The following is a 16,977-nucleotide window of genomic DNA, read 5'->3' as shown; positions in this document are numbered from 1 at the left end:
GCGCATATAATAGAGACAACATGTTTCAGAGTGTATGTGAGAGAAAATGAAAGAGTGAGAGAGAGTGGCTCCCAATTTTAGAATTATTTTTTTAATTAAATTGAAAAGCACTCACTAGGTGTATATTCACTAGTACTGAAGAAAACATAAAAGCAGAGGAATCTGGCAAGAAGTGACAATTCAATATTGTGTATAAATGGGAGGCAAAGTTATTTACTTACAATCCTAGTTCTCCTTTGAGGGTAAATTCATTCAATTAATCAATATTGGAATGTCTTTCTCTAAGTGTGGGATCCAGGCTCACCTTCCTTATTCCGTACTGTTTTGAACTGTGTGGTATTTAGGATCTGATTTCAATATTCAAAATTGTTTAAGTACAGCTAATTGCACTTAAATTTGGCCTTATACAATATATTTGGCTGGAAGGCCACTTTATTCAACCTCCTCTAGTTCCCTCAAAAAGGAATGTAATGTAGGTAATGGTGCACATGAGAATCCAAGTTTACATTTTGCTGCTTAAAGAATTCCAAAATTTCAGTGGTTAAGAATGTGCTGCAGTGTTCAGTAAGGCAGTTCATTCTGATAGGAATGTCCGCATAAGGCGGTACACATGAAGGAGTACAAGTAAGTTACCTTTTGTTCTCTATCTTTTGAACCTCTGAAATTTTACAATAGATGGACAAGTGATCTGCTGTTTGGGATTCACAGAAGATTAAATTCTAATAATAGTAAAGGATAAAAGTGATAATGCAACCATGTAAACATGTTCACATAGAGACTGTAAGGAAATGCATCTTTTTGTATGGTCACACTAAAAGTTTAGACTGATACTGCTAGTGTTTTGACTCTGGGAGTGCACTGAGGCTTGCTAACCAGACCTCAGTACCTGTGGCCTTACACTAAAACTGGTATGATAAGTTGGCTTTCACCCAATTGGCCAAGCTAACTTACCTGCTAACCCCTTGTAAATGGTACACAGGGGATGTAAGTTAAAGAGTTCTCCAAGGAGCAGTAGCACTAGTTCTGTTAGCCTAGTTGGAGCACGAGTAAAACGAGACTCCCAGCCAACCATTTACAGGCTGGAAGAGCAGCTTTAACTACTGGTCCGACTTTGCTATTTAAAGCAATGATAAAGTCAGACTTCCCCCTGGTATTTATGTAAGTCACCTCTATGGCAGGCTTTTTGAGTCCTAAGGCAGGGTGCAACATATCCCGGGGGCACAAGTATACATTTGGCATGTTCTGATACTAAAAACGCAAATCTGTCTTTTTTACCGTGGAAGAGCTTGGTTGCCCAATTGAGGAGTGCAAAGTTACACATTGACCCCTCAGCTGTGCTAACTCTGAAATGGTGCGACCAAAGTGAGTCATCCAAGGTTTCAAACAACTTTTTACATTAAACCTGACTTGATGCTCAGGTCGAAAATAATGTAACAAGTTGCACAGTGCAACTTTAGCAAAGTTGCCACTTTGTTGCCTTTAGTCCTCGATGCTCAGACTGGTTGCACATGGGATCCTGTCGCCAAGGCAGCTTTCTGCCCTATTAGGAAGATGTGCTAACAATTCCCAGAAAAGGAGACAATAACGGCCTGCTCTGGAAGGACGTATCACCTCTCTCCTGCAAGAAGTCACACAGGTGTGGGCCCAAAAGCTTCAGAGGAGAAGCCGCCTTTGATGGGCAAATAGGTAAAGATCCTTGGGAGAAGGGATGTTCCATTGTTCATGCAGATAGGCGGGCTCTTGGGACAGGAGAGGGGAAACCAGTTGCCAAACCTTTCTCCTGGGGTATATAGAACCATTGATAGCCACACCTCTGAGTTGGGCAAGGGAGCTCCACACATCTGGAGAGGGGTCCTGCCATATTAGAAGTGGGCAGAACGATGAATCCTGGAATGACAGGATGTCACACTTCACAGAAAGAGGCCATCAGATGGGAGGGAACATGGTAACCCTTTTGGCTACCAACAACATCCTGCCCTGAGGGCATTTTCTGAGCATAAATGGGACACCCCTACCACCATGAACTAAGATCTCAACTGGACTGGAGGAAGGACCAAAGAAGGGCTGGCCTGCTACACCGTGGAATCAGCAAGGAGAGGCTGCGCCAGAGTGGACTGCACCAGCCGAACCTGGTGGCTAATAAAAGAGAGGGACGGTGCCTGCTGTGACCTGCTGAAGGAGAAGTCATATCCGAAGCCCAGCCAAAGCCAAGAGACAGTGGGCCTACTGTTCATAGCACAAGGACACAGCAGCTGAGAAGCCTGCTGGGGTCAATTTGTAACTAAGAATCTTCAAACTGTCGCCATCTGTCGCCATGCAGCACCGTGGACCAGGACACATCGCACAAAGTTGCACCCAAGTTCGCTGAGCCCAGGAGTGTCATCGGGTGCAGCTGGAACCCCCAGAGGACGAAAGTTTGATCCAGCAAGGATTTGCCTGTGGAAGGGATACTGGGAGATCAGACTTCTGCAGATAGTGGTGGGTCATTGCTTGCAAAAAACCTAGATCTTCCCAGTCACCTTCCGCTTGAGACCAATGATTCGCAAGATACTCTTGCAATGTGTGCATAAGAAGCCTTGTGTATTTGACAGTGGGATACAGGACACCATCATACCTAGAAGACGCATGGAATGTTTTACTGAGAGCTGAGGACTGGGCTGAAAAAGATGTAGCAATTGCCAGAAATCTCTGTATGTGATGACTGGGATAAGCCTCCCCATAGCTGCATCTAAAACTGATGATGGGAAGGGTTAGATCTGGAGAGGCTATAGGTGGTAATTGATATCATTTATGATGAACCCTAACCTGTGGAGTAGGGACACCACTGTTTGAATGTGATTCAGCCTCTGCAGGTTGGTACTGCTCTTGATCAATCATGGAGGTAGGGAAAAATGTAAATGTCTTTCCTTCGCAAATGTGTAGCCATCACTTATAAGCACCTCCCAAGCACACCTTTGGAGTTGTGGTGATTCTGAAACTAAGAACTTTGACTTGGTAGTGTTGAGCACTTACCTCAAAGCAAAGATAGCATCGAGATCCAGGGTGGATAAGTATGCAAAAATAGGCATACATGAGATAGAGCATTGTTTAGTAATCTTCCTGTTGGAGTTTGTGGTAAACATTCTGTAGAGTTGTCATGCAAAAATCGAGTATAGGCCTGAGAGAGCTATCCTTTTTGGGGAATAGGAAAATAGAGGGAGTAAATACTGCTTCCTGGTTGTTGCGGGGAGATTGTCTTGCAGCAGGGCAAGCACCTCCTCTTGAAGAAGTGAGGGATGTTGGGTCAGATTTACTAAAGAGTGGTGCAGCACAGTGCTGCCCCAAAATTTGCAGAACCATCACTTGAGAAATGCAGGAATGCATCATATTTGCTCAAATATGGTGCCCCCCCTGTGTTTCCCCCTACAGGGGAGCTAAGTTTAGTTGCCAGCACCACTGCAGGCACCCTTGTACCATAGAGCAAGGGTGTCTACGTTGAGGGGACTGATTGTTTATGTGCAGGAAGGTGTCACTTCCTGCACATAAACAATCTACAATGGTGATTTGGCATAGAAGTAGCAAATCAACATTTTTTAATGATTTTTTATGTGCAGGAAAGTACACCTTTCTGCACATAAAGATTAATTCATGGCCTTTTGCTCTTTCTATGTGTGCTGAAGAATGGAAAAAGCAAAAATGAGGAGGAATAAAAGTATTCCTCCTTGTTGTGCCATGTTAACGCCACCCCTGGGGTGGTGTTAGATTTTGGCGCTGCCACAGATTTATGCCTCCTAGTAAATCTGGGGCAGCGTCAAAAGCAATGGGTGTTGCGGTGGAACACCCACAACAACACACATTGTATGCCCCTCTGACGCAGAACACTGCATCGGAGGGGCCCATATTTACAAGGTGGCGCTAAGCCACAAAAAGTGATTTTGCACCGCCTTGTACACTGCACAGTGTCACCGGAGAGTCACAAAAAATGACGCTCCGTGGCACTAGGGGCTTGTAAACCTGGTCCGCTGTGCGCTAGGAAACGTGTGAACAAGAGGATATGTTGTGAAGGCTTGAGTGTGGTTCTAGGCAAAAACTATGCTGGATGATGTTTAAGGCTCATTGTCAGGCTTGATCTCCTCTCAGCCAGAGCGGAAACTGCATACCCTCTTCCCAAAAGGAGATGTGTGATCGGGTGGGGATGGCGAGGAGGGGAGAGATGCAAACCAGAGCTTGGTTAGGGCACTTGATTTGGTTAGGGCAGTTTATTTGCTCTGTAGGATCCATGACTGTAGCTACTTCCCGCTTGCTGGTGAAAGGACTGCTGTTGCCTTTGGTAAGAGTGAGTTTGCTCAGGCGAGGTTGTCTTCGCTCTCCTCTAGGCTTGTGTTTTCGAAGGTAGCCCCTGAATAAGTTACCTGAAGCACTCCTATTGAGTTGGCTTTCTCTGTATCCTTGATTTTTCCAAGTATTTCATCGATCTGAGGCCCAAACAAATGTTCTTTGCCAAACAGGAGGTTGAGGAGATGCAGCTGAACCTTGGGCTTGAACCCAGAGATAAGACGCTACTCATGCCTTCTGAGCAACTCTTGCGTGTTGAGGCTCCTGGATTATGGCATCTAAGGTGCAACTGGTTTTGGCGTTAGATATCACCTTCTGCTCAGCTAGTATCTCCTCCCCATGCTTCCTATACTGCTCTGATTGATGCTTGAGAACCAGGGACTAGACAGCTTAGTTCTCTTCAACCTACAAGTGGCGTGCTAGTTTTTACGTTCCATTTGTCTAACAGCAGAACAGCTGTCTCCGTCTGCCCAGCCGGAGAAGGGGAGCTATGCTCCAAAGTGCAAATGAATTCCACCAGCTGGATTTTATTAAATGCTCTCTTAATAAGCAGAGTGCCCCATAAGTTGAGATGTGTTTAAATAAGGGCCAGCCAGGAAAATTTAATAAGAAACTGATCTGCCCAGACCTGATGTAAAGAGGCTTTTGTGAGGTCTAAAGACATCATCAGTTCCTTTAATCCTATTACCTCATTAATGTCCACCATATCCATATGGAGATTGAAGTCACCTAGGAGTATAAAAGTGTAAACTGTGCATATCTCAGTGCCAAGTGTGCTACTGCATTCCCTGAAGATTTCAAGAGCAGACCAGCTGGCCCTGAAGGTCTGTAAATTAACACTCCTGCCACAGAATTCTGATGAGACAAGGAGACACAGAAGCCCATTGCCTCTGCTCTAACGAGGATCTCAATTTTGAACGTCTGGAAGACCAAGTTATACCTGAGAATTATGGCTATACTTCCTTCCCTACCAGACTGGCGATCCTTCTTGTGTATTTAAAACCATTAGGAATGGCCCTCACAATGGCAGGGTTGGAGGACTCAAAGAACCAGGTCTCTGTCAAAAACAATATATCAAGTTTGTCAAGCTTGTCCTCACTCAAAAGGTCAAAGATGTTATCTGTGTGTTTTTGTATAGAGAGGACCTTGAACAGTGCTGCAGAAAACTGAGCCTTCCCTTACTTCTGTCCCTGTAAAGGGGAAAGGGTCTTACCTAGGGACAGGGGAGTGAATTGAAAACTGCATTGGGGGAATGGATGATTGTTAAGCACTGGGTCTAAAGACAGTACAACATCACATTTCTTCCCCAGGGTGAGAATCCGAAGAAAATCTCTACCATATTGTTTAGAAAAGTTGTCAAGAGAGACCACAGGCAGCATGGCTGGCACTGGCCGCTTCCAGGATGCTGACGAGCACACACAAGCTTGCCTTCGACGCGCCTTTGGCACATCTGCGCAGAATGCCCCAGTTTGTACATGTGGCCAAGTAACAACTAGAGCTCGCGCTGCCCTAATATGGCACCTTAGTTGTCCACATATCTAGAGAAGATCGACAAATTGCCATAAAATGTGTTTTTAGCTGCTCTCTCCTTCCTTCAGTTTTTAAAGTGCAAGAATGCAGCCCACAGTTCAAACCCCACAAACAATTGTTAAAAGTGGTTAAAATTCAAATTTTTAAACAAACAGAACTTTGTGCAAAATACAGCAATTCTGATCTAATGCTGTTTTGTCTGTGCAGCGTGCCCCGTTTTGTACATATGGCCAAGTAACAACTAGTGCGTGCACTGCTTAATATGGCGCCTCTAGTTGTCCACGTATTTACAAAAGATCGATAATTTGCCAGAAAATTTGTTTTTACCAGCTCCTTCCGCCCTTCAGTTTTTAAAGCGCAAGATTGCAGGCCACACTGGTTTGCTATGAGTTCCTCACCGGTTATTCTGATAATACTTTGTATGTAACTGAGAGGTAAGAGCAGAGCTCCCCTTGTGGACTCACACACAATGTGAGGTAGAAAACTGAGCTATGGTGCCCTCTAGGGAGAGTGAGAGAGCTAGCACTTCCAGATCACTATTTGATGTTTGGATTGTTTCAAATAAGGTAAATGAACTACTAAACACTGCCTACAGACATTTTAGCACTGCGTACTGCTATTTAAGGTTACCGGGGATTCTCAGACTGATGGTGGGGAATGATTTAAGCATGTGAAGTTATGAAATCTCCAATGCTGGAGAATGAACAGATTTAGAATCCGCTGTTCAAGCTAATTGCTCTCTACAAGAGCCATACATAATTACTTTATTTTCTCCGGAGTAGAAGGTGCACAAACCTTCCCTGACAAGACTCAATCACTTTGCCTAAGTGTGTACAGCAATGGGTGGTAAATCATCTGTATTGCCAAACTCTTCATAACAGTTAGGTTTGGATGTTTGAGAATTGTTCCTCTATTTTTTGAGTCTACTTGTGGTTTCAATAAAGGTTTGGCTGCAGATGGCCTTCTTGCTTTCATTCCTACATGAGCTCACCTCACTCTTTGTCTTCCATGTTCGGTGTTTCCTCTCCTCCTTTTATGCCCCCCTCTCCTATTCTTTCCTTTGGATGTATTGTGATATGGAGGAAATATGAGGAACTGGTTTACAGTTAGAAAGTTATACGTGTGAGTACACAATGAGTCAGTGATGAGTGACAAATGCTTAGCACACAAAACAGTAGAAAATTAGCTTTGTGTGTTTTTTTTTATGAAGTCTCAATGTCAAGCAAAGGGGAAAAAACTCAACGTAGCGTCACAGGGCTAGCAGAAGTAGGCCTGAAAAGAACTACTTTAGGGGTAACTGCTTTGCAGCACTGACTAGGATTTTGGGGAAACCCTGCCAAAAAAGGGCTCTGGAACCCATACGACAAAGCCTATCAACATATTTCCATCATGAGCCAAAGCCTTGCTGAGCACACACAAAAAAATCCCTGAAGAGAGAACAGTCAGTGGAGAAAACATCCAGAAGTCAACCACTTAGATGCACTCTGACCGAATACAGAATGAAGAAAGTCTTCTGATAGTTTACAAGAAGAAAGATGGGAAATAACTCGTTTTCAAATCTTACTTGTCTAGTAGTTTAACAGTATCCTTGAACAAAGTTTCTTTAAAAAAGGACAATGAAACTGGTGTGGGGTGAATAATGCATTTTGTGTTATTAAACTCATTTTAATTTCTTTTCAAATCGATTATTGTTTTTTTGTACGCATTTTTAATAAAAGACAAACATGTAAATGCAAATTAAATTGTTACCTTCAGATTGTTATTGCTCCAAGGTTAGACAGTGTTCTCGCTTTAAAAACTGTCCACATATCTTACACATACAAGTAGATATCCAATATGCATGTATATTAATGTGGGCCCCGTGAAGAGGGTCTGAATATTTATGTTCTAGTCACATATGATGACTGACTCCATTTTGTATTTTTTGATGTGGTTTTGTGTTGATCATAGTTATTAATTAAGAGGCATTTAATAACGTTCAAGTTCTTTACCTGGTTCGTGGTCTCCTCCCACAAGTCCAACTGGGCTGGGAGCTGGCTGTCGCTCTGAGGAAGATTTGGATGCAGAATCTTGCTGTTGGGGGCCCACCTCATCAGGAAGGGCCTTGTCCTGCTTCCGGGACTGGCGCTCAGGCTCGTCTTGTAGAGGTGCAGTGAATCGGCTGGTATCCATCAGTGCTGAGAACCTGCGACGAGCACCCAGTGGTGGGCTGGAATCACTCTCCGTAGTGAAGGAAGACTCGGAGGCTGAGAATCGCTTCCTACATCATATATCACAAAAGAGGAGGGCCTAAAGCCAAAGTATCACAAGAGATGCATCCCTTAGGCAAATCAGCCCAGGCAGTTCTACAAGAAGAAGGGACAGGAGCAGAGGCACATCTACCCAAGCAGCTCAGAATAAGCAGACATCCCTCTTCTGCCCACAAAGAGGATATGCTACCCATGATACTCTACTCAGGCATCCTTGAGAAATCCCATTCCAAAGAAAACTGCCCCAAAAAATCTGTTGGAGAAGGACTACCCTTCTAAGTTAAATTTACCTAGGTACTAGTGAGGTAGGGCCCCTCTACAAGGGCCATAAAAAACAGAGGGTCTGATTGAAATATTGGCGGAGGGGGTTACTCTGTCAAAACTGTGATGGATATCGAATCTGCTGAAATCTAAATCCCATTATACCCTATGTGATTTAGATTTCAGCGGATAGGATATCTGTCACCATTGTGAGAAATATCTAAATCAGGCCCAAAGTCATATAAGTTGTTCTCCTCAAATCTCAGAAAAAAACACTCACTTAAAAAAAATGGAAAGAATGGGAGAGAAGTTTAAATCTCTGATCTCAATTAAACACCTAAAACGTAAAAATGAAAAATATAGATTACCATTCTAAAAGCCAAAGGGGTCTGGCTTAATTTGGAAATAAACTGCAAAACAACCAGATCTCAAAAGCTACTTAATTAATCAACAAAATAACCACTGTCCTGAATATGCTTCTTTCTTCCTGTACGAAATAAGCAAGATCAGAGATGAACTTACTGACTCCTTCATACCTGAATCAATATTTTAACATCTCGCTTATTGAAACACAGCATGAGCATTTTTGCTGATTATCGAAGGAAAAAATGAACACAGCTGTCTCCAATACCAAACTTTTGTCCTATTCTAAAAATCACCTTACCCATTAACTGGCTAAGAACTTCTGCCAAGCCTACCCGCAAACTCCTCCCCTCGGAACAGTAAAGTACCACACCTCAAAGAAGACCATGCTAAGCCTCCCTTAAGAAAATATATTATATAATCATTGATTGTTGATACTTATTGCCTCATCTTGGTTGTCCCCTATATAAGATTATAGGAAAATGTACGGCCTTAACGTTTAAAAACACATCCAAGATAACAACCTAATTGACACACTTCAATTTGGTTTCAGACCATGCTGCAACACAGAATCTGCTACACAACATTAATGGCTTTCTCCACACTTCTGATGATAGTTGTGTCTGTCTTACTCATTTTAACAGTAGTGTTTGATACTGCTGATTACAAAAAGCTCCCAAAAACATACAAACAGAATGGGCACTGCAGTGCCTGTTTTTAAATGGTTGTTTTCCAAATGGTCCCAGTGTAAGTAAAATATAAATAGGTATTAGTAAGGAAAGGAACACTGTCAAAGTTAAATTTATCCAGGCATCTACGAGGGAGGATCACCCTTAAAGTGAAAGCTGCTGAGAGAACAGTTAAAGGCCACTGTTAAATTCTAATCAACCAAGAGAGACATTAGTGAGTAAGGGTCTTCCTCCAGGTCACATTTATCCAGGAAACATTGAGAAAAGGTCAGTATTAAAACCAAAATTAATCAGGCAGCAGTGAGGAAGAGCTTTCCTCCATGACAAACCTACCCAGGTAGCTGAGACGGTCCTCCAAATTATATCTATGCATTCAGCTGTGAGGAAGGCTTTTATGACTTCCTAGTTCAATCTGGCCAGGCAGCAGACAGGGATCGCTTTCTAAGTAAAACCGACCAAGATAGCTTTCAGCAGAGGATTTTCTGCAGGATAAATCTACCCATCGGTTCTTGTGGGGCAATAGGGCACAACAACTGGATTGAAAATGTTAGCATTAAGTATAGTCATTCTACACTGAAGAATTTTGGTAAGACCATCTCCCTAAGCTTTTCAATGTTTCACAATGACTTAACATACAGCATGAGCTGGTGCTGTGCCGTAATAGCCCTTTCATAGCTGTGGAGGCACCCTATTGTGGATAGTCTTTCATTTGTGCAATACAATGGATGGCCAGACAAATACCAAGACACTGTGACCAGTTACTTGGAAAAAAATGTGCACATATTGTGTCCTGCTTTTGCAAGATACTGGTATGCAATTCACTGTAAACTAGATTGGTGGCAAAATGGACAGAGAAACCTTTCTTTGGGCTCCTATACATTATTTTGACAGAGGCCAAAAATTGCCACTTGAATTGGGCACCCTAACATGCCAGTCCTCATCGCTGCTATCAAGAATGATAGACTGAGACCCACAGTGAGATCACTTGTATATTCACCACATGACTATTCTAAGCCCATACACGCCTGGGCAATTACAGGTCTGAAGTGCATGAGCATTCTGCATCCACCACATGCTCATCTCTTATACCCAGCTCTCATAGAGGGTAAAGAAGTCCGGTAATGGGAGAATGTGGACTAAGCAGGTCTGAAGAGAGGGACAAGACAATAAAATGGTGGTACACAAACTACCCCATTAAATCCATCAGCTATACTTACATCTCTGGGGAGCCAGTTCTCCAGGTCTTATCTCTCATTGTGAAGCTCCCAAGACTGTCTCTCTTGCTCACACGATCATCTTTGTGCTTGTTACTGTGGTCTCTCTTAACTACTGTGGGGGGCTTCTGCTCCAGCTGACAGAGGTGCTCCATGCTACTGTATACCTGAGCAAGAAATAAAACAGAGGTAACGTACAGCACAGAAAGCTCTGTAAACACTGGGTTACAATCAAGAGGAAAACATCTATGGATGCAGCCAGGGTACAGTTTCTCGATCTTGACAGAGGTCAGCCAGAGCAGAAGACTCAGTTGAATGTAACATACTGTCTATAAAACTGGAAATGGGACATTTGTAAAGATGTGAAGTGCATTTTGGAAGTTCTGAAGGGAAGGTGATGTGGGAGGTTCAAAAGGGTTAGTGTGTGAGAGTTTGTAGTCCACCATGAGTTGTCGTTATAGGTATATGGATCAACAGGTTAGGCAGCTATTGTTACTTTGAGTAATTTGAAATCTGGTTGGATGTAGTTGACTTACAAGTGCACCAAAATGCAGGCCTGAAGCACCTGTTGTTACTAGACACCAGAAGACACACACAGCTATGCAGACACTGGTAAATGCTGTCCCACTTCTCTATTTGAAAACTGAAATGCACACACATCTCTGCAAGTACACCTCAGTGATGACCTGCAGCACCCCTGCTACTCAGAACTGGGACCCTCAGCTAGCCCTATCGTTGAACATGAGTCCTCAACAACACTAACTATTTCAGTACTTGCACTCGCACAAAGCTCTGTGGCTGCATCTCATTTGTAAACTGTAGTCCCCCATCCATATTATTCGAGTTCTGGAACCCATACACAGCTCTACCAGACCATCTCAATTATAAAATGCCTCATCTCCTGATAATACCGTATTGGGAACCCAGCTATTCAGCAACAAGGCTACACAGAGCTCTACAGGTGCTTCTCATCTTAAACTGCAGCGCCTCATGAGCTCACCACCTTATAAAATAACAACATAGAACCTCAAAAGGTCCTGTGAGTGAAACACAATATGCAAAGTGCGGAAGTTATACGTAAATACCATGAAATTCAGCTCTGGGAGCAGGCTCTTAGAAACAGGAAGCACGTTCATGGAAGCCGGAAGCATGTTATTTCATTCGGGAACCTGCTTACAGCAACAAGTGGATAATTGGAGTAAGGAAAATATGTACAGGGCAAAATAGGTTAGGCTCATGCCAACAGGCAGCATTGAAATGGTAGTAAGAAGCATGCTGATGGCAGAAGGGAACCTAAAGCAATATGGGCATGTTTTCAGTAGGCAAGGGCTTGCTTGAAGAAGTCAGCTTTCAGCAGCAGAGACAGGTCGTGGACCAGGGAGCATGGTCTTATCAGCAGGGAATATGGTTTCAGCAGTGCAGAGCATGCTTATGGCAACAGGGAGCATGATCGTGGAAGAAAGGGTGATACCCTTGCAGAAGAGAGGATGCCAGTGACAGCAGAGAGCATGCTGTTGGCAGGTGGGAGAACAGTCATGGGTGGCACCAAGGGGCATACACATTTTGGAATAAATCATACTCAGATCCCCGAGGCATGCATTTGGCAACAGAGAGCCTGCTCATGGGTGCATGGAGAAAGTTTGCTGTGAGAAGAACCAGCATACCTTGCTAAACCTTGGAGAGCAAGAAGAGAATTGCCTTATCTCCACTGGTTCATCATCGTTGGTGTCATCTTCATCATAGGAATTGACATGGTGGTATCGGTCAGACCGAGCTGAAAAGAGAGAAAAGGAATGCTGAGATAAACACACAATGCACTAAGTATTACAACAGCAACCTCACAGCTGAGTTATATGACGTTCTCAAGAGAGACTTCCTTGAATGCAACAAATCCTGAATGCCAGGGATTCATTCCGATGACTGGTAATCGGCCGTATTTTAAAACCACAGCTTTCAGAGATAGATCATGATACCATGAGTACACATGTCAGTGAGACTATGCTTTAGTCAGGTGACCTCTCAGTGTTTTGTAAAAGGTACAGCTTTCTGTCGATCATGGTCTCCCTAAAAATCAGTTTCCCAGACCTGCAGACGAGTGTAAAAACATATTTAGAAAGAAAATAATTTTGCCATTGGAGGTTTAAATTATATGTAAACACTACCCACTTTCACTACATATACCCTTGTATGGTAGTCTCACCTCATTAGTGGGCCTCTGTCTCTACATTTACTGAAAAGTGCCCTGCTAAGTGTCCCTTAATACTATAGCAGCCATTCCCGCTAATTTGATTTGGACTATTTTAGTGAGAATAACTTATTTAGGCCAAATAATTTAGAATTTCCTTTGTTAAGGCAACATCATTTAAGTTTGGGTTAGGGTTGACCTAAACTGGCAGGATGGCTCAGTGATTTAGAAGTTTGTTGTTGAGATATGTGGTGATCAAAAGTTTACACGTTTGAATTTCTGCAAGACCAACTCCGCCTTCAATCCTCATTAAATTCAGTTTCATAAAAAATGGATAGTTGAAGCATCTGTTCTGTTAGAAATGGTACGGAGTGCAGATTGTAAATAAAAACAAAGTGCAATGGTCAAATGTTTCTTAGACTTCATGGTCGAATTTTGGGGGTACTAAATACCAAGGAAGCATAGCCTTGTTTCACCCTCAACGTTTTTTCCCACACCATACAATTTCGGTCTCAATATCTCACTCCTGCATGTTATTGTTTATGCCTTCTTTCTGCTAAAGTCAATGTTTTCCTTTTTGATCATCCTTTCTGCCTTTTCTACCTGTCTTTAGTTTTCTCTTTCTCTAGTCCTGTAATATGTAATATCATGGTCCCTGCTGGTGTCTAGAAACTTTAAAATAAGGCACAGTTGGCTTGAAATGCTATTTATAAAAACTAGGTGATATTGTTGATTGGCAAGCTAAACTTCCTCCAACCTCCTCCCCTGCGCTCGGGTCAGTGTCCTACACAAACACCAAAGCATAAAGGTAAGTCCAACTAGTCCAACTCTTACTCTTTAAAATTAACACTACAACCTGCAATCCTAAACAAACTTCCAACCCCAAACACTATGCTTAAATCAAAACCAAAATGGATTAACTTCAAGTTCTATGAAAACATTGTAAATACCTACTTGTAAGCCTATTCTTGAGCCTAAATGCTTAAACTACTTTCAGCTCATCAAACCCTCAGCCTACCCCCCCCCCACTCTTAAACCATTAAGCCTCAACACTAAGCACAAACCTAGTCTAAACACCAGATTCTTGGCTTATAACCTGAACCCCACATATTAATGTTGAAATTCATGAGCCTAAACCAAAACCATGAACCCCAATAATAAAATCCTATAGTGAAGCCGAGGTCTAATATTCAGGGACACACTTGGAGTTTGTTAGACTGCGTTTTCTGTCACAAACCTTGCGGAATATCCTGTCGGTTAAATCCAAGTTTTACCCACTTTATTTAGAGTCAGACAGGTCTCTGTCTTTCCAAAGGTGCTTTCCCCAGCTGGGAAGTTTACTCCAAGAGGCTGACAGAGTAAGGCCTCTTATAGTAAGAACATCAGACCACTCACATTATTTAGAGCGGACAATCTTTTTTTTTTCCTGTCCATCACTGCTAGGAATAAAATGACAATACTGGGCAGAAAAAAAAGAAAATGATCCCCAACACCCCTAACTCTTTGTCTGACTCCCTGATTTTAAGTCAGGTGGACTTCAAGGTTTATGGTGACAGAGAAAAATATAATCTGTTTGCATAAACCTTCATCAAACAGCTTACTGGCTGCAGCCATCAAAGGAAGCACAAAACACAATCCACCCAATATAGGATGGTTGGTGTTATGTGTTTTTTTCCTGTTTTGTCAATGCCTGGCAAAATCTGGCAGTGAGGTTAAGGAAATAAAAAGTTATGACCCTAAACCACAGAAACAAAAAAACGCTCATAGTCAGACTAGGAGCCATTCATCTTATATTTTTCAAGAACAAACTCTGCTATTCTGAGTTTGTTTTAAAAAAACAAAAAAACTTTGGAGAAGTCTGATGGCCAGCCATCAGGTCTGACTGTGCTGTCCGTCAAACTTTCCAAACTTTGATAGAAGCCGCTATTACAGTGGTTTCTGCCAATGTATAGAGGGAAGCCACCAGACATTTCTCAATTTACCGTGTGGAGTAAAGGTAGTGTGGCGGACATAAAGTCCTCTGTCAACTTGTATGCCTTTATTTCATCTGCCAAACCCTACATCATTCCAATAGGGTCCTATTTAGAGTTGGGGAGATGCTGGACATCTGCCAGAAAGTGGCACTGATGTCAATGGCACTCTTAACACACCAAATGGGACATCCACCACTTTTGGTTAATGTCTAAACTAGGTGCTTAACCTTATGCTTAAGTAATTAAGCATAATGTCTACGGCCGAAGGACAAAAGTAAACTCCTCAACCAAATGGTCTATTCTCAAAAAGTTCCAGGTCACAATTCAAGCCACAGAACTAGAAACTCTCAGGTGTGGAAGATCTTGATGCTGAGCACAACAAATGCACTGAGGATGAAGCCAACAATGCAGGTTAAAGTGAAAGTGACAAAGACCTGCCAAAGTGTGAAATCAAAATGCCTGAGTCAACGTGAAGTATCCTATTGACAACGGAGTAGCCATTGCTTCTTTTCTGCACAATCAACTATGAGACATTTGTGTTTGGTGTCAGATGCCTATTCTTTGGAGTCAAACTGTTTGCAGGTTTGCAGAGACGGACGGATATCTTTGTCTATGTATCCTCAAGTAGGGCAGGGCCACAAGATTTCCATTTTTAGGGGAATGTTGCTTTCTTTTACAATGGTCTAAGCTTAGGTTTATCTAAAGTATGACAATGCACACCAAGGCTCTCAAGACTATCTTGCCTGCTTTGGTAGAAAACATTTGAAAAATACCTTGGGACATCATGTGGATAGAAACAATAGATCTTTCTGAATAACAATTTTCGGCTTTATTTCTTTCACCTTCGGAGAAAGTCTTCTATTTTGTTTCAATGGTTTGTACATATTTGAAAAAAGGAGGGTGAATGCTCTGAGGAGCAAACCCTACTATAAATGGAAATAGAGCTCTGTAAACTTTCAGTTTAGCACATTACAAATGCTGATGTGTGGGTCTTGCGAATTTGTTTTAATTTGTTCAAAACTATGCCTGATATAGAGTTAAACATAAAATATTCAAAGAAGCAAGTGTTCTAGCTATACAAAGTCTCCAGAACGGATGGAGAAAAATCTAAAATGGCCTCTAGATACAGACAAAAGGCCAACATGGCTCCACACTAATGGCATGAATGAGGTAGAGGCGCTGCATAACAAAGATCAGAACATCTGCAGTCAGGCTGCTTGTTATCACTACTAAACTAATAAAAATCATAGATCCCTGGGATTCCCAAGATGGAGGCAGCGATTATTCAGTAGAGCATTTTTATCTATGAAAGAGTCCAAGCCAGAGAATACGACAGCTTTGTTATTTCTTTTTCTGTTCACCATTTGTCTTATTTATGAAATACCTTCATTGTTATTTTTAATAAACAAAAATAAATTAGCTTCCTTGATGTTCTCAGAGAATAAAGATTTTGTTCCAGACATAAATAGTCTCACTTCACCAAAGTAAGGCGCTTTGAGGAGAATTGCTTTAAGGTAATGCAGATTTGTTTTGAGTTTTTGACTTTCTCTCACAGTTTTTGATTTTTAATTTCAAATTACTGACTTCTAATCTCTCATTTTTGATATATTGGTATAATGCACAAAGTATGTGGCTAGGTAAATTGGCCAGAGTAAAGAGGCCAGCTCTACCTAAAGCTGACCATACTGACCCCAGACAAACAGTTTGTTTCAGGGAGCACAATTACATTTCCCAGCATAAACTGCAAAGGAAAACAGTGTTCAAATTTACTGGAAATAAATGATGCTACTTGCTGAGTACACTAGAATAAATGCTGAAATAAATGCTACTTGCTGTCAAAGTAACTTGTGTCCTCCTCTGACTCCAGGTGAGGAATGAACTCTGCCTTCTGCCGCAGCAGGCTGTTCCAGTCCAATTCCTTGAAAAAACTGTGAGTCTTCACCTCATATGCACCACCTGTATGATTAAAAAGCAAGTTGTAAGGGAGTTTTGAAAGTGGGAACATATGAGAAAGTAAGGGAAACGAGTGAAATGGTATGGGGGACTCAAAAACGCAGTAATGGGAAGAGAAACAGAGTAAACAGAATTTGTGGTGAACAGATACAAGATGAGACTACTGAGAGATGAGAAACCAGGAGAGAAAAGCGAGGGGGAGAAAGGTAGGATGAACGCATACAATTAAAGAGACAGCAGAGCTAA

General features: G+C 42.2%; 1 protein-coding gene across 1 annotated transcript in view; it reads right to left on the bottom strand.

The window, feature by feature from the left end:
• MAST1 (microtubule associated serine/threonine kinase 1) overlaps nucleotides 1-16,977 on the bottom strand; it is a 696,806-nt gene that overhangs the window by 181,051 nt on the left and 498,778 nt on the right. Inside the window, exons 18-21 of the mRNA XM_069231862.1 lie at nucleotides 16,612-16,734; nucleotides 12,285-12,394; nucleotides 10,624-10,787; nucleotides 7,836-8,104 (exon numbers count right to left, since the gene is read on the bottom strand). Coding sequence (XP_069087963.1) covers nucleotides 7,836-8,104; nucleotides 10,624-10,787; nucleotides 12,285-12,394; nucleotides 16,612-16,734 — 666 coding nt within the window. The remainder of the gene's footprint in view (nucleotides 1-7,835; nucleotides 8,105-10,623; nucleotides 10,788-12,284; nucleotides 12,395-16,611; nucleotides 16,735-16,977) is intronic.

The sequence above is a fragment of the Pleurodeles waltl genome, chromosome 4_2, assembly GCF_031143425.1.
Source record: "Pleurodeles waltl isolate 20211129_DDA chromosome 4_2, aPleWal1.hap1.20221129, whole genome shotgun sequence".
In the NCBI taxonomy this organism is placed as follows: Eukaryota; Metazoa; Chordata; class Amphibia; order Caudata; family Salamandridae; genus Pleurodeles; species Pleurodeles waltl.
Note: the sequence above shows the minus strand (reverse complement) of the source record. Positions and strands in the feature narration are given on the sequence as shown.